The sequence below is a fragment of the Myzus persicae genome, unplaced genomic scaffold (assembly GCF_001856785.1).
Source record: "Myzus persicae strain clone G006 unplaced genomic scaffold, MPER_G0061.0, whole genome shotgun sequence".
Taxonomy (NCBI): Eukaryota; Metazoa; Arthropoda; class Insecta; order Hemiptera; family Aphididae; genus Myzus; species Myzus persicae.
Window position 1 is genome coordinate 125,983 of NW_019103413.1, and position 18,049 is coordinate 144,031.

The window sequence follows — 18,049 nt, forward strand, 5'->3', positions numbered from 1 at the left end:
GAGTTATATACTTGTAAGTATAGATAAAAAAAAATTATAACAATGTATAAACTGTATTATATTATACATTTGAAATTATTTTGAAACTTGTTTAATGTAATAGGTACTTACTAGTTACTACCTACACATAGTTGTAAATTGTAATAATCTGACCTATATATTATTTCAGCATACAACTTTATCAAAATATTATAATACAGATTTATAGACTATAGTAGAATTTATGGCTAAACAAATCACAAATTTAAAATTCTAACACTTTAGAGCACATATTAACTCAATAAATCATATTTGGCTCAACTCAAGTAATCTAACTATAAAACTAGTAATAAACTTTGTTGGTTATTTCAAAACATTTTTCAAGTTTCACAGTAACCTACTGAATTATAGGAAATATATAATTCATCAAATATATACTATTTTTTTTTAAATATAAAAATCATTAAATAAAAAAAAAACAAATTGTTAATGTATTAAAAAATAATACATATATCTTATAACTGTTATAAGTATCCTACATAATATTAGTCTTACAAAAAAAAAAAAAGAATACCAGAAATAAAGGATTTAAATACTTAAAAAATTATTATACCAATGTACTTTAAAATATATCGGATAGTCATTATTAGGACTCGGATTTCAATGCATTTGCATTTTTTCCCTGGGATGTTTGACAAGGTGCTTTCCAAGATATAAATGTGTTTCAAGCACACATTATGCTAAGAACAAACGTTTTTAGGGAATCTTCGGAGGTTTCTAATGTTATTTTTATGGCATATAAATCAGAGGCCTATTTATTGTTTTTAACTAAACATAGTATGTCAAAGAAATTTTTCCTACTTTATGATAAAGTAAGATTGGGGTAGTTTTGATAATAGTCTATATTAGTTTTCTATGTATGGAAATATCTGAAATTGGACTAGGTACCTAACTGTTACAAGTCCTAAATATTTAATTATTTCATCTGGTTTATACAGTTCATTAAGAACAATATATATTTAATCAATAATCATCATGAAAACATTAAAAAATTAATATTGATATTATATTAGGCATTACTATAATCTGTAAAAATAAGAACAGACCTCGGCTGCGGTCAGACCCATTGTCAGACACTTCCCCTATGAGTCGATTCCCAAGATCAGTGTTTGGGAATGAAGCCATACCCATGAGTAAAAGCCGGCTACTGAATACTATTGTTCTTATTTTGAATAGGGTATAGTCCAATATTATTTACTTGAATTCAAGATAGGTATGGTGATTTTTCATTTTAAAATTACTTATGTACCCTACTTTCATTATGACACACACAATAATGCTACAGTCCCTCTCCATAAAAAAAGTTTGATGTATACCAAAATATTACTCAAATTTATACTTTGACACAATTTAAGTTCCTCGGTAACAATTATTATTAAAGAGCAGATGGCTTATTTTAATGACTGTCATTATCTGATGCAGACTTACTATGTTCCTTTTGGCACTCTAGTTCCTTCATTTTTAATTTTATTTCAGTAACGTTGGCGTGTACATGATTTTCCAATTTTTTCGATTCATCTTCAGATACCTTTTTATGAGCTCGAGCAAAATGTTTTTGGAGTAAAAAGTTTCTTGTAAATGCTGCTTGGCATGAATTACATTTAAAGGGCCTTTCTCCTTTAAATAAACAAATCATAATACATTTAATTGAAACAATAAATAACAAAAATTGATCTTTCTTTTTTTAAATACTTTCAATGACAATATAAATGTTCAAAACAGTTATTTTCATCAAATTAATTTATAACAATATATTTGAACAGTGTCGGCGAAAGGGTAGGGCAGAAGGAGCAGCTGCCCAGGGCCTCACCATTTAAGGGGCCCCGCACTTTTCATGGCAATTGATTAAGCCTACAGTTTTATTTTTCGAATTAAAAATACAAGTCTCGTCTACAGTGGCGGGTTGTGGGTTTTTAATTTAATAATTTGAATACCTATAATAGATGAGTGAGAGTAAAAATAAACCATAATGCCAACAAGCGAAGGCAACATCAAACACGATTTTGATGTTAAAATCTTGAATTTTATTTATTTTTTTTTTTTGTGTAACACTTGTATTTAGTGTACTTGGTGTACCTAAACATTTAATTTGTACGTATTTTATTTTAATAAATATTGAAAAATTCTTACGAGTACCTAAGTACTAGGATGTGCCAGAAATTTGTTTTTGCCCTACGAAAAAAGGTTTCTTGGTCCCATAAAAAAATTTTTCCCCAGGCCACGCAAAACCTCCCGCCAAAGCTGCATTTGAAACAAATAAATATATCTAAAATCTAAGTAGGTAGCATAAAATGAATACCTGTGTGAATGAGTAAATGCCTTTTAAGATCAGTTGTCCACCCAAATTTTTTATTACATAAACTACACTCAAAAGTCTTGTCTTTTTCTTTATTTTTTTTAGTTACTTTCTTTAATGGTTTAACTGGATTATCATTATTTTCTTCATATGTGGCCAAACAATATTTCCAAGGATTGAGTGTTTCCTCCACTGTCAAATTTAATGGCTGAGAAGATCCATAATAGCTGGTTTCTACAGGTTTTTTTTTAGAAGTTGAATTATTTTCATTATTGTCGGCATTAACCAATTTTTCTTCACCAACATGACTAAAAAAATGTACTAATAATGATGTAGCAGAATAAAAACATTTGTGACAATCTGGACATTTTTGAGAATAATCTGAAAATAATTAAATTTAATTGTTAAGTAAATTGGATTGATATTTATTAGAAAGTAAGTATACATTTTCAAAGTACAGTGGAACAACCTAGATAGCTTAAACGCCTGTAAGTTAAATAGTCTTATCTCATTTACAACTGTTCGTATATTTTTTTTTAAGTTACTTTTTTGAAAATACAACAATTTGATTAAACAACCAAAGAAGGTATGTAATATATAGAATTTCTGTTTTTACATTTAATATATCTTTTTTCAAAAAAGGTTTTCTATTGATACCTAATACTAAAATGGGGGAGACCTAATATCAATAGATACAACAATTAATTGTAATAAATTCAAAGTCACAAATAGCTGGGGAAACTAAGACCTTCCTTAAACTGGAAATCTTACACATTTTTAACATTTTTTAAATTTTTTCTATTTTAGTCAAAAAGACTTTATAAGAGTCCAGTATGGACCTGAGCTTAAGCACCCCCAAATAACAAACACTAAATGTGCCTCGTAATAATGATAATATATGGGTACTCTTTATACAACTGTACAATATACTAATGAAAATTCATTAAATATTGACTTTTAACAGCAACAAATAGTCATAAAACATGATCAAAATACATTTGTTATAATTTAAGAAACATTTACCTGTATAAATATTCATCAGATAATGCAATTAAGAAACTTAACTACACATTACATTAAATTTATGAAAAGGTTGAGACAATATTTACATGTATAACAAAATATCACTCGGAACAAAATATTATAAAAACAATTAACTTTTACAGTCTATATCTATTGAACAAAATAATAGGTAGGTTATAGACTTGTAAGTACTTAATAATAGTACAGGTTTAAATAATAATTTAATAGATAAAAGGTATAAGTAATTAGAACATTTATTAGTAAAATAGAACAAAAATGAAAAAGTATCTAATAAGTTTATGTTTATACTTTATATCATTATCATAAAGTTTATGATAATATTGTTTATACTTAAGTTATCTATAGATAATATATTGTATACTATACGTTTATACGTCAGTGAATATAATAATCTATAGAACTCATAACGACATCTATCCTAAACAACAAAATAAATGTGCTATCAGGGTCATAGATAAATTTATTTAAATCTAGGTACCAATATTATAAAATTAGATCTTAGTATGATAGTAAAAGATTCTAAAGCTGAAGAGTTTGTATTGTTGAACGCACTAATCGCATGTAGGTATGATGTATCTCAAAAACTACTGAACCAATTTCAATAAAAATTATATAAATGGATTTCTTGAGACTCAGAGGGTGTTTTTAGTTTCTTTTTTTTCAACTTCTTTAATTCTTCGTAGCCAAAATTACTTACTGTACATACATTTTTATACCTACCTAGGTAGATGGAAATGATTATTATGCTTTTATGATTATATATACTACCCCTACAGGCTACAATCTACATGTACAGCGTAAGTGTTTCCCGATTTTCAGTAGGTATACACTTTGAGAATGATACCTAATAATATGTTAGTGGAATATGCTGAAACCTACTCTCAATATTGCGTTTTGAGGAGTACGGTATTTTAAGAGGTAGGTTTAGTCGGTGTAATAATAGGTATAAAAGGCACTTTTACTGCGATAGTGGTTGGTAGCACAATATTTAGTTGATTAGGTAGGTATAATAGTACCTACTTATTGCATAAACCTTAAATTTTAAACTATGAAAAAAGTAAAATCGGTAAACATATGGCTCATTGTTATTTTTTTACCAAAACATGTAATATGTCCTAAAAAAAGTTCATTCCCCAAGTCCAACCCTTAGGCCCTAATTGATATCTGAGATTTTTCGATGATTTAGTATTGCAATATGTTTTCTATTCAATGAGACAACAGTCGTAATGTGCTCAAAAACATGAGGAAAATTTGCCAAAAAGGTTTTCAACTCCACTCTATCTAATATTAGTAGGTATTAACTATTGCCTAGGTACTTAGAATTTGTACGAAACACTAGGAAACGTTCAATAAGTAAGTACATTTGGACATTTGAGGATCAAATTTTATCAAGACTACGTTCTCATTTAAAAAATCTAAGTATAGGTATGTTCAAAGTTCAACAGTAAAACTTAAATATTGTGTCAACTGTATGTTATTAGGTACTGTGATTTTTGTTTGAATCGGGGACATAAGTCAAATGGTCCCTTTAGAGTAAGCAAATCCGTAACTGCAAAAAATTAGGAGGGACAGGAGGGTCCAACATTTTTTTAAACATAAATAATAGATATACATCGATTGTATACGTTTAAAATATAAAAAACGGCTCAAACTTAATATTAAACTTGTGATCAAAAAATGTCAAAATATTTAAGTTAAAACGTAATTTTAAAATTCCTGTATCTGTTTGGGAAGAACAATATTCATAATTATATTAGTATACCTATTTATTTATTTAAAATAATATTAAATATTAGTTAAAATGTCGTTGTAAACATGAAACAAAAATGCACGGCGATGTAAAAATCATTTAAAAGTAAAAGCATTTGTCTTAGAATAGCAAACAACCCTGTTAGTGCAGCCCAGCTGAATTTCTGACGAAAAACTCAAGTAGGTACGTCATTATACTTTTTTGATATTAGTTTATAACTTATTTAGCAATAGTTATATTATTTGGTACCTAAGTATGGAATATTGAAATTGGAAATTTATTGTAGAAACAAAAATTTGATATAGCATGATCGTACTAAGAAAATTTTTAGGACGTATTTATGCATGAATTGAAGTCATCAATTTCATTAACCACGGGCCGTCGACCCCTCACTAAAATTGCGTAACGGCGGCCCTGCAGAATTAGCACTAATAAAATAATATATATTAACATATTTAACAACAAATAAATAGTAATAACTTAAATAACTTCATAACAGTATGCTAATTACAATTCAACGACAAAAACCTTTATTAAAAACAAAAACACATACAATATATTTTTTTAAATTTTTATTAGATTTAATCAAAGGTTATTATTAATATTTTTAAAATATTTACTAAACAACATTGATGAATTAATAATATTGTTTTTATAATAATGATTTTGCTTATTAATAGTTTCCACAATATCGGGTTAATCATAATTTGTTAATATTTTAATGCAAATATTACCACATATTTTTAGATTTTTGAACATGTTAAATAAATCCATAGACATATATATAAATAATTGTTATATAATGTCCACGATTATATCAACATGTTTTATGTCCTGTCAAAAAATGATATGACAATATTTTAAAAACATTCTTAAACGTTCAATTTCAGAACACTTTTCTGAAAATATTTGATAATATTATAATGCATATTATAATACATATATTTTTTACGAAATACTTTCGAAATATTTTTAAGATATTAAATATTTCGTGAACATTTAATCATTAATATCGTGTAGTGTACTAGTGTGTATTTTGTGTTCTTTAAAAAAAATGTAGTATGTGAACGTGAATTAAAATCAAAAATTAATTTAGGAGCTGAGTTCCCATGCGTCCTCCCCCCCCCACCAAAAAAAGCACCGGCTGTAGCCTGTAGAAATATAATCTTTTACCGACAGCCGGGGTGAAAATCATGACCTTTGTGTTATCACTCATTGTCTCCTTATCGTAGCAAAATGACCCGACGAATGATTTGACGAGTGTTTAGTTGGCTCATCAAACTAAGATCTTCTTGGACCGTTTACCAAACTATCAATTATTATCAAAGATTGGTGGCTATTTTCGTATGATTAGTCATTATTCATTCGTGAACTTGATAAATATTATTAAATAATATTATAATGTTCTCTGACTGAATTGACCGGTATTATGAGATTCAACAGATGATGTTACTTCATATTATTTGTATTTTGAATAAACATAGCAAAGTTGCGTGAGCATAATATCAGTATGCATTATTGTTGTGTTTCGTAGTGTCCCGAGCCGGTCCGCGCCCCGCGAATTTCAAAATGTTAACGCCCTGCGGCCACCCAGCGGGCGCAGACGTGTACCGCCTATCCGTTCGGTCCACGGTCCACTGACTTTCTATTACAATTTACAGTCATAATAATCATAAACTATCACGATATTCACGTACACAAGGATTACTGCATTCGCGTTCACCTTACGAATAATTACGACAGTAGTCTCTCTCACCATATAGTTGCTGTTCACCAGTCACTTGCGACACGGGCTCGTTAATAGACAGTAGTAGACGCGTTCCTACGCTCAATAGTCGCACGTCGGTCACCGTCACACTCGCCGTCGCGTGTTGTTTTTGTTTAGTTCATACCAATCGTCCAGGACTCTTGGGTCACTTGCGTTTTCGGTGTTTGATAAAATATTTTCGTCTACGGCAGGACTGAACCGCAAATCGCGATGGCTGCCGGCAAAGTATTGGTGTACGGAGGAAAAGGAGCGTTGGGATCGACGTGCATATCGTTCCTTTCGTCCCAAAAATATGTAAGCATAATTAATAGGTTGTATGGGTACCTACCAATGAAAAGTATAGTACTGTAAATGCTATTGCCGCTATAGCGCGACTTAAACACGAATGAAAGTATAACTATTCGAGCGATATTATAATAATTATTTGAATCGTTGTGTAATTCGAGGTCACCTCCCTATATGTATAATAGTACAATATTATAGGTTCACGATCATTTGAAAGTGTATAAATAGTTTTACATCGGCAAAATACCTTTTTATATAATATGATTTTCAATCAAATTAGAGTTAATTTAAGCACAAGAAAACTATAAACCCTCTCATAGAAGAGCATTTTACAATTAAAGCCAATTTTATTTCTGAAGCCCAATGAAAACGAATGCATATCATAATTAAATATGATTATATTTGTAAAAATTAGTCTACTGAGATGTTTAACTTAATCAATTCCTATGAGAACCTAATTGTTGAATATTAATAATTAAAAAGTAATCTGAACAAAAATTTAATGATGAAATGTGATTAGTTATGACATATGATCAACAAAAAACAAGTAGATACCTATTCAAATTACTTTTGATAGATCTTTATTTAAAAGCGTTTAAATAATATTTTATAATAATCATTGTAACATTCAAATAACGCATAATTACCTATTTGATTTTATTAATTTTAAGTTTGAAAACACATAAAGTAATAAAATGCTATTCTATATTTCTTACATGCAGTATAAAATAATTAATAAAATAAAAGTGCTTACAGAAATTCCAAGACCATTTAAGTGTTTGAAAAATCAAGTGATAAATAATCAAGTTATGAATACTCTAGGTATATACCTAACTATATTTCTATTAATTTTTGTTGTAGTTCATAGTTTTATTAATATTAACACATCTGTAAATATATTTAAAATAATAAGGTACTTATACATAATTATCTAAGTACTTAGAATTATAATTTCAAAAATGTTCTGTTAGTTGTTAACAATAGGTACATTTAATGTGAAATACTTCTTATGAGCAATTAATTTTACGTTATAAACTGTTTAGGTAATATGAAATAGCCAAATAAACAATCAAACGGTTATTATATATTACATAATGACATAATGGGAATATGTTAAATATACTTTTAATTGACTTATTATATGAATAGTAATTCTATCAATAAATTAATTGATAAACAGTTAAAAGTTAAAACTGACTTTTAAAATATGAATAATACTTTTCAGATGATGTGAATGTATGAATTACATTCTCATACTATTATTGTCGTATACCATAATTATTAATTAGTATATATTTTTAATTTTCAGTGGGTTGGATCAATAGATCTAACAAAAAATGACAATGCAAATGCTAATGTGATTGTGGAACGTGATGCTACAATACTAGAACAAGTAAAACTACCTCACAATAGTTAACCATATAATACGTTAAAACTTAAAATATATCTTACATTTGTAAATAAACTTAAAAATGGGAAGTAGCTTCTCTCTAAATCAAACTGTTATGTTTGTCCTTGTCAAGTATTTTCTGCTAGGTTTGGAGCCATAACAGTTACTTGATACATGACTAATGACTAGGCACTTCATTAAAATATGACTATACCTGGCTGTACTGCATTGAATTCACCTAATTGAAAATACTTATTTTGTGGAGATTTTCATGCTGACAATATGGCTATATCTATATGCTATAAATGAGAAGAAAGCATAAGAAACATGATAGCAGTAGTCAAAAGATTGACAAATCACTCATCCATAATTTTGTCTTTTAATTATTTAGTTCAATCAAGTTAATAAATAATAATTACTTGTGAACAATTGTTAATTAATTATTAAAATTGTCTGTACTTTTTAAGGAATCACAAATTTTGAAGGAGCTGGATTCCGTTTTAGGATCTGAAAAATTAGATGCTGTAATATGTGTTGCCGGTGGTTGGGCCGGAGGTAGCTCAAGCTCTGACGGTAAGTGAACAAAATTATACATATTTAATTTTAATTTTTAGTTTACATAAAAATGTTTTATAAATGTAAATTATAAATTACTGTTTTATTTTTATGTATAGATTTTGTAAAAAATACTGATTTGATGTTAAAACAAAGTGTTTGGAGCTCAGTATTAGCATCATCTATTGCATCTAAGTTCTTAAAACCTGGAGGTATTTTAGTATTGACTGGTGCTAAAGCTGCTCTAGGTCCCACACCAGGAATGATTGGTTATGGTTTAGCTAAAGCAGCAATACATCATTTGACAAAATCGTTGGCCGATGAAAATGGTGGTTTACCAACAGGAGCTCAGGCTCTTTCAATATTGCCTGTCACACTTGACACACCCATGAATCGTAAATGGATGCCTAAAGCTGATACTTCAACTTGGACTCCATTAGAATTTGTTGCTGAGTAAGTAAAGTGCAAACAATACTAAAACAATTTATTCCTTAAATATATTGTACTAGTTTTGATGTGTAGAAAATGTATAACATATATGTGGTTATTATTTCTTCAAAATAATAATTTTTTTTTTACAATTAACAATTTTTAATTTAATTTAGATTATTAATTGAAAATAATAATAATTCACTTATTATTTGTCCGTATTATTATTATTATTATTATCATAACTTATGCATGTCTTTTTAAACCATAATCAAAAATGCAATTTTTTTAATTGTCTTATTTTATTTTTCAGATTATTTTCTAAATGGATTAAAAATGAAGAAAGACCTCCAAATGGTTCACTTGTTCAGTTAAATACAAAGGAGAATAAAACAACTTTAGAATTTGAATAATTCTTTAAATATAGAAAAAAAACATTTAAAACCTTCAAATTTCTGTCTGTTAAATTGTACTTCTTTTTATTTATATATAATAACTACGTACTTAAAAATAAATATATTATGTCCTACTCTATGGATAAGGGTAAAGTTTATAAAGTGTTATTGTAATAAATTTCATTATATTTTACATCAGAAATCGATTGTCATAATATTATATTATTTTAAAACAATAATAACTATTATTTAATAGTATTGATAAAATATACAATAATATAAATGTTTAATAATGTGATGGCGTAGGCACACTCATCAATGGTGATTCCAAATAATCAAAACTTGGCGGTTCTGGTGGAGGTTCTGTATCTGTTGAAATTTTTTCTACAAAGTCTGTGTATAGTTTGTGTACAGCCTCATCGTGTGTTGAACTTGGTTGTAAAACTTTAGTTAATGTACTTAATCTACTTGGTGGTAACTTTGGATAAACATGCCACACTAGTTTTAATACATGTCTAACTACATTTTCTCTGCTGAGTCCAGTACAAAAAAATTCATCAAAAATTACAGTACAAAAGTCTTCAGCAGCAAATTCTTCGACTTGTTGGATTAATAGTGCCACCAAAAAATGAAGAAATGGATCCTCGAAAGCACGGTCATGATCACAGTTGGCCAAAGACCCCAGTATTCTCATTAATGCTAACCTGTCTTTAGCTTTAGCAACATGCAATGTATAATACATGGCAACCGTACAAGCAACGCTACTCTCTTGTATATATGCTTGCACAGCATCTGGAACAGGTCCAGAGTGTTCAATAATAGTAATTGCAGATTCCCTTTCATCAGGAGGCATTTTAGTATTTAAAGCTCTAACTTGATCATCTACCATGAGTGACATCAAGGCAGGCATAAACTTAGTGACTACTTGACTGTCAAGTTTTGGCTCCTTGAAATCTTGGGTGTCAATCATAACCCAAGCGCTCAAACCAAGAGACAACATCCTCAACAACAAAACTAATACATGATTTTCCCTTGGTAAATTTTCATTGTTAATTAAATGATGAAGTATTCGAATAGTTGAAGTCGCTAAGAAGTTAATGGCATATGGATCACATAATGTCATGGATAAATCTCCTAATACTGTTTCATGTCCTCTTTTAATGCTATCTAAAAATCCTTGAAGTTCACGGGATCGTTTAACATCAACATTGCGTTCTCGAATACAAGCATCAAGACACCATGTGAACTTATGACACGGATCAATGGATATAATATCTTGAATTTCCAGATCGTGCAATGCCATCAAAAGTTCAGCTCTTAGTGTACAATAATGTACATTGTGAGTACGCAAGAATAATGTTCTCAAAAATTGCAAAACCATATCGTATAATTTTACACTCGAACCTATCATATGTGCAAGTTTTTGTACTACTTCTCCTTGACGTCTTAATTTCGGAGATGGTGTAAAGAATAAATTAGTCAAATTATTGTGATCGAAAAGAATATTTTCTTTTTCTCTTATGTACTGTGTTAGTAAAGGAGACACTTCATTAACTAATAGTGATTGATTATCCTTCCAAATTTGTCTTTTCACTTCTGTATCTGTGTCTTTATAAAGTTCAGTGTCTTTAACCAATACATTTAAGTATTTATCATCAATATGAGATATGTTTTTCAGAATAGCCATAATTATGGGTCTTAGTTGTTTTATATGAACTGAAGGAAAACTCTTTGCCAACATGTCTTTGAGCTTACGATCCCGGTCACGTCCTTCTTTTTTACCAATTTCTTCAATATGAGCTACTAATTTATCACGCAGCGCTTCTAATATAGAGTTATGAAAATCCAACCGCCGAATGCCATGGAGATCGAGCAAAGGTAACATTTGACGGAGAGACGGTAAATGAATTCCATTGTCTACTTGGAACTCTTCAATAGCTTTTAAGGGATCCGTGCAGTTTGTCAGTGTTTCTAATAAATATGTTTGACCATGTATACCTGATTCAGACTGTTGGTTTTGGTGAACCGTGAACATAGAACGTTGACGTCCACCACTCATTTTGAACGATTTAAATTTGTTTTGTACTACAGCAAAACAAAACTAAATATCAACGATTGAAATGAATTGGTTTGCTCTGGAATACATAACTGCTGATTAAAAAAAAAAAAAAAACCTTATTTGTAACTTGTATATTAGTATATTACGATGACACAATACACATGCTTTAGAGTTAAGAATTTTTAGAACTTCCACATTTCACTTTACAGTTTACTTACAGGTTTACAGTAATTTGATTTTGTGAATTTTTGTTATCAATTGCTGTAAACAAAACAAATAACAATAACATCAATGACGTCATATCAATGATAACAGATTGCTTACACCAAGAACTACAAAAGAAGGAAAAACAGAATAAAAAATTTAATCGATTAAAAAATAGCCGACACATAAGCTTGAACTGAGATCTTGATTTTAAAGAATATTATTAAAAAATATAAAAATATATTAAATTTTATTATCTTAAACCTGGCACAGAAGAATATTTTAACCACATTGTTCTACACTTTAACCATGGTTAAAAGAAAATTGATAATATTATCTAAATACAGATAACATTAAAATTCACCGCTTTTTATCACTTTAAAATATTATTTAATATTTAAAAGTTAAAATGTAATTTTTATTTTATTACAATAGCATTATAATTTATAAAACAATACAATAATTAATTTAGAACTGTATTTTAAAATAATAAAATGCATATCAGAAAATTATTGATGAAACATACCTTACAACAAGTATTAAATCCGCTTAAACTTTCAAGGAATAAGAGCATGAAAACTTTTGATAAACAGTAATATTTCATATTTTAATTCTATCTCAAATGTATCATTATTGTTACATCATATTTGCTTAAAATGTAGTTCTGGTTTATTTCATAATGTCTACCTGTATATTTATTTGGAACAAAATTTGAAATTGATTATGTAGCTATATATTTTTAAGAACAATTTATTATACTTTGCAGTAAATGGAAAAGTGTTGTTGGATTGGAAATACATGCTCAAATTTCAAGTGAATCAAAGTTATTTAGTGCAGCTGGTACCAAATTTGATGCAGTGGTAAATTCACAAGTGGCATTGTTTGATGCTGCAATTCCTGGAACACTTCCTGTATGTTTAAGATAGTTTAATTGCAAATGATTTATATCTATGTATAGAATTAAAACATATAAAGCTTTTTTTTACAGAGTATTAATGAGAAATGTGTTGAAGCAGCCATATTAACTTCGTTAGTATTAAAATGTAATCTAAATACAATATCATCATTTGATCGTAAGCACTACTTTTATGCAGATATGCCGGTAAAATTATATCTTTATTATATACTTATCTAAGCATATTTTTAAGTTGTCACCCTTTGGCTATAAATCAAAAACTACCCCTACCTAGTATTGAATCTAGAAATAACGAAACTTATTGTAAGAAATATTTATTCTTTGTCAGAGAAATAGTCTTGAAGTTAATTGATAATTAAAATATGTGGTCTGTGAACTGTGGTGCCAAATAACATAAATTAACTTTACATGTTAAGTACCTAATAAAATACAAAATAGTTTTGTTTTCATGTTATTGAGGTGGTACATCTGAAATATACATGCATCTAAACCAGCATACAAAGTTTATATTTTATTGCTTCTTTAAATATGCTGTCTTTATGTATCATATAATGTTTACATCTTTAAAACAATTAAATAATAATTATTAATTACCTACTAATTATCTTTAATATTTCTAGGCAGGTTACCAAATAACTCAACAGTTTCATCCAATAGCAGAAAATGGTCAACTTACTTTTCATGTTATAGATCAAAATACAAATATAGTTCCCTATAGTAAAACTTCTTTAATCAAACAAGTACAGCTAGAACAAGATAGCGGCCGCACAATTCATGATGATTCTTCTAAGACGTAATTTCTTTTATTTTTATTTTCAATTATATTTTAAAAACGTAGCCTTTTGTTTTAAAATCATTCAAATTATGTAAATTATATCTTTATTATCAAGTATTTAAATTCCTCGAATAGTGTATATATTTGTAGACCAAGACATCAAGTCATAAAACATTTTTTACCTGATTAATGTTACAAAAATGGATCATACCGTGTAATAACTTCATGTAGAAATCTCTGGTACAAACACAACATGGTTATTGTATATCATTGTATCAGTAATGACTTTCAACGTTGAATGTTTTTTTTTCATACTTGTACAATAAAAAATATATTAAGTTATATTAAATTTAAGTTTCATATAAGAACACTACATGCTGTTACATTTCATGTTAATTTATTTTTTAAAAAATTTGTATTTTATTTAGTTCCCTTATAGATTTAAATCGTGCTGGAACAGGGTTAATGGAACTTGTGTTTGAACCTGATTTGTGTAATGGTCTTGAAGCTTCTGCTTTAGTCAGGGAATTATTACTAATATTTGAACGTATCAAAACATGTTCTGGTCGAATGGAGGGTAGGTACTACTAGACAAGTTTAATAGTTTAAGTTATTGCTTACACTAATCGTATAATATACATTTAGAGCTCAGATCAATTACCTATATGATTTAAGAAACCATCAAATATACATTTATGTTAGAATATATTTTAGTAAATAATTTATTAGAATTACTTTTTTTAAGAAAACTGGTGGTTTTTAATTTTTTTGTTATGTATAAATAAAAATAGTTGTTGAAAATGTATAAACCAAAGTAACCATAAATTTGTTTTATAAAATATAATTCCTGTGCATTTAGTTGCAAAATATTTACTAAAATAAATATGTGTACATGGTATAATAATCATCAGACATTTTTAAAGATCCAAAGTCAAAATTGTCTTAGTATGTAATACTTATAAATTATTATAAATAATATTATAAGTATTTTAATTTTATTATCAAAATGACACTTAACTTGCAAATTTATAATATAATTTAGCCCAACTAGTTACCTAAGTGTTATAACAAATTAATATTGTCAATGAAATAAATTTATTAGTGTTCTTATGGCCCATCAATTTTAGATACATAATAATAATTTGTGCATCTATATTAAATAATACAATCGAATCTGCTTAATTGGGACACCACATAAAAGGGACAATCGCTTAATAGGAACGCTTAAATCTCAATTAAGCGGATATGACTGTAATAACATTTTGAATAAATCAACATATTTTTAACATGATATTTTATGGTTATTATTTTAAGTATTACCATAGTATACATTTTATTTCAATAGTTGTTATTACTTGTATTAATGCTGTATTTTGTATTGAATAGAGGGCGCTTTAAGAGTTGATGCAAATGTTTCAATCACCGATTGTGATCAACTAGGCACACGGACTGAAATAAAAAATTTGGGAAGTATACGAGCTGTACAGTTAGCAGTTGACTATGAAATTTTTCGTCAATTAAACCTGATGAAAGAAGAAAAAGAAGTAGTTAACGAAACAAGAGGATGGGATTCTGTTACTAACAAAACAGTATCAATGAGAGACAAAGAAGTTTTACAAGTAATTTAGTATTAAATTATATACATATATAATACCTATATAATTTATACTATTATTTTATTCTATTGTACCATTTATATATTTATCGATGTAATTTCTTGTAATGTTGTAAGTAATTTGTGTATTATTATTATGCATTATCAACTGTTAAAAAATGTTGAAAAATGTTATCAATAAGTTAATTTTAAAAAAAAGTATTAGGTAAATTATATTATTTAATTTAATAATAAAACATAATTAAAATTTATTCTTTTTAGGATTATCGATTTATGCCAGAACCTAATTTATTACCACTCAATTTAAATATGTTTGATATTAATAAATTACAAACAGAGATACCCGAATTACCAACTGTAACTCGTAATAACATAATGAGTAAATATGGCTTAAATATAAGAAAAACCACTACTTTAATGGTAAATTAATATTCAAGCCAGGTTTTAAGTTGTTTATAATTTTACATTTTAATGTTTTTAGAATGAACCAGTTTTATTATCAATGTTTTTCGAAATAATGAATTATGATACATTTAGAAACCCATCAAGAGTTTGGAATGTATTGACTATTGAATTTATGACAGAATTAAATAAGAGATCTATTGAACCTAAGCAAAGGTATGTTATGCTGTTTGAAATATTTTTCTTTACAAACATTCAATATCAATGATTTTTTAAAAATATTTAGTGAAATTCCGTCTTCTTTCATCGGTGAAATTGTAGATTTACTAGATAATAAACTGGTGAACTTGGTTCATGCAAGGAAAATTATTTCTAAAATATTTGATGAAAAAAATAAATCTCCATCTCAAGTAAGTTCATTTTTCAATGAAACTAATAAAAAAAACTAAGCACAGTTTGATTTAAAATTTAAATTATCCAAAATTATTTTAATTTTTAGATTGTAGAAGAAAATAATTGGCAACAAATTTCGAATGATGAAGAAATCGATAAATTATGCAAAGAAGTTATGCTTGAGTATCCAAAGGCTGTCAAAGACTACCGTAGAGGAAAATTACAAGCCATACAATTTTTAATAAATCATGTTGCAAAAAAAACAAATGATCGTGCTAATATGGCTATTGTTTCAAAGAGATTAGAAGAATTCTTGAAAAATATTTAGACTGTGTTGATTAATTCTATTATTGTTTTGCATACATTAAATCTGTGGTCCGAAATACTTGTCCTAATTCACAATAACAATAATCAATTCAATCAGTTTGTTAATTTTACTTCGTTTATACTGAAATATTTTTTTTATTCACATTTTGTAGCTTAAAAAATTACTAAATTTATCATTAGTCAGGTTGTATGGATGTTGGATGTACAACTTTTGGCACCTATAAGTTTGAACGAATTAATACTTACCACTAGATACCCTTCCTCTTATACTTGAACTTTGTTGTTACTTCAGTTTTTAAATATATACCTCCATGTATATTGTATTGTAATAGAAAAATATATTTATTATTATCTGTTTTTTAATTTTTTGTTTTGAATTCAAAAGTATTAAACTAATATTATAGTTTATATTGTGCTTTACCAAAGTTATCTTAGGAAGTTGTACAAAAATCAAAGAGATCAAACCATACTCTATTCATAATAAGAAAGGTACCGGGTGGCTACCAGTTTTCGTCGGGCAACTGTCAAATTATTTTCCATCAGGTCAACCAACTGGTTCGGCATTCGGAACAATGCCAAGCCCATTCGCACAAGTTGGCCACCCGGTACCTTTCTTATTCTGAATAAAATATACATAATTGTATTAATATTATCATAGTGTTGTCATTTCTATCCCAATTTCGGTGGATTAAGTTAGATTAGGTTTCAAGTTAAAGGGTGGGAGGGACATTATAGAACTCAATATAATATGCATATTGTTGTATGTTACTTTTATTTGTGACCTGCAGAAAAAACCTTTAACAACTGCGAAAATCATAATAAATTATCTGAATAAACAATTCGCTCGTTTTTTGTGTACCTGTCTCTAAGTCTGGAGAAAATATGATCATCAGTGTACCGGTCTTTAGAATTCATTGTTATTTATTTAGATAAAGATGGGAAATGTTTCTAAATTGAGATATCTTAATTTGTGGTGATCACAATATTGAGGGCCTCATTCAAAAATATTTTGGAGGCCCTCACCCCATAGATATGCCATGTGCGTAGGGCATATATGTGAACAGGGTGTAGCACTAACGCACTGTAGCCAAGTCTCCCAAATATTAGTCGACAATAGTTTTATTTTTTCATTATAGTTGTAATAACTCGTATAGTCTATATAAGGATGTTAAAAATAAGTTTTTACTTTTTATCATTGTTTTCAACATAAAAGCCGTACTCTACAGCACGTGTTGAGACTACTGAGTATTTTGCAGTGTCTGGAGGTACGTGATATTCTAAACACGACACTAGTCACTACAGTGTCTTGTCTTTCGTGTCGTAAGTCATTTGTGGTTGGATCAGAAGGATTGAATTTAGGAACAACATAGAAGGAAGCATATATTGGTAGGTACTTATATACCACCG

The 18,049-nt window shown here is 28.1% G+C and overlaps 4 protein-coding genes across 4 annotated transcripts; 2 read left to right on the top strand and 2 right to left on the bottom strand.

Annotated features, from left to right (window-relative positions):
- Positions 1 to 519: 519 nt before the first annotated feature.
- Positions 520 to 3,491, bottom strand: LOC111034468 (zinc finger protein 92-like). The gene is made up of 3 exons (XM_022315733.1): positions 3,359 to 3,491; positions 2,339 to 2,716; positions 520 to 1,656 (listed from the first exon to the last, which is right to left on the bottom strand). The coding sequence occupies exons 1-3, from the start codon at positions 3,372 to 3,374 to the stop codon at positions 1,436 to 1,438; spliced, it is 615 nt and encodes a 204-aa protein (XP_022171425.1). The 5' UTR covers positions 3,375 to 3,491; the 3' UTR covers positions 520 to 1,435.
- Positions 3,492 to 6,586: 3,095 nt separating this feature from the next.
- Positions 6,587 to 10,119, top strand: LOC111034456 (dihydropteridine reductase). Its single transcript, XM_022315714.1, has 5 exons — positions 6,587 to 7,191; positions 8,492 to 8,575; positions 9,040 to 9,145; positions 9,247 to 9,580; positions 9,870 to 10,119. Exons 1-5 carry the CDS (start codon positions 7,108 to 7,110, stop codon positions 9,967 to 9,969), a joined length of 708 nt encoding a protein of 235 aa, XP_022171406.1. The 5' UTR covers positions 6,587 to 7,107; the 3' UTR covers positions 9,970 to 10,119.
- On the bottom strand, positions 10,029 to 12,400 carry LOC111034455 (negative elongation factor B). Its single transcript, XM_022315713.1, has one exon. The coding sequence runs from the start codon at positions 12,008 to 12,010 to the stop codon at positions 10,238 to 10,240; it is 1,773 nt and encodes a 590-aa protein (XP_022171405.1). The 5' UTR covers positions 12,011 to 12,400; the 3' UTR covers positions 10,029 to 10,237.
- Positions 12,401 to 12,629: 229 nt separating this feature from the next.
- LOC111034457 (glutamyl-tRNA(Gln) amidotransferase subunit B, mitochondrial) lies at positions 12,630 to 17,005 on the top strand. The gene is made up of 10 exons (XM_022315715.1): positions 12,630 to 12,806; positions 12,981 to 13,125; positions 13,203 to 13,316; positions 13,751 to 13,923; positions 14,334 to 14,482; positions 15,292 to 15,524; positions 15,782 to 15,940; positions 16,002 to 16,138; positions 16,209 to 16,332; positions 16,422 to 17,005. Exons 1-10 carry the CDS (start codon positions 12,709 to 12,711, stop codon positions 16,641 to 16,643), a joined length of 1,554 nt encoding a protein of 517 aa, XP_022171407.1. The 5' UTR covers positions 12,630 to 12,708; the 3' UTR covers positions 16,644 to 17,005.
- The last annotated feature ends 1,044 nt before the right edge of the window (positions 17,006 to 18,049 follow it).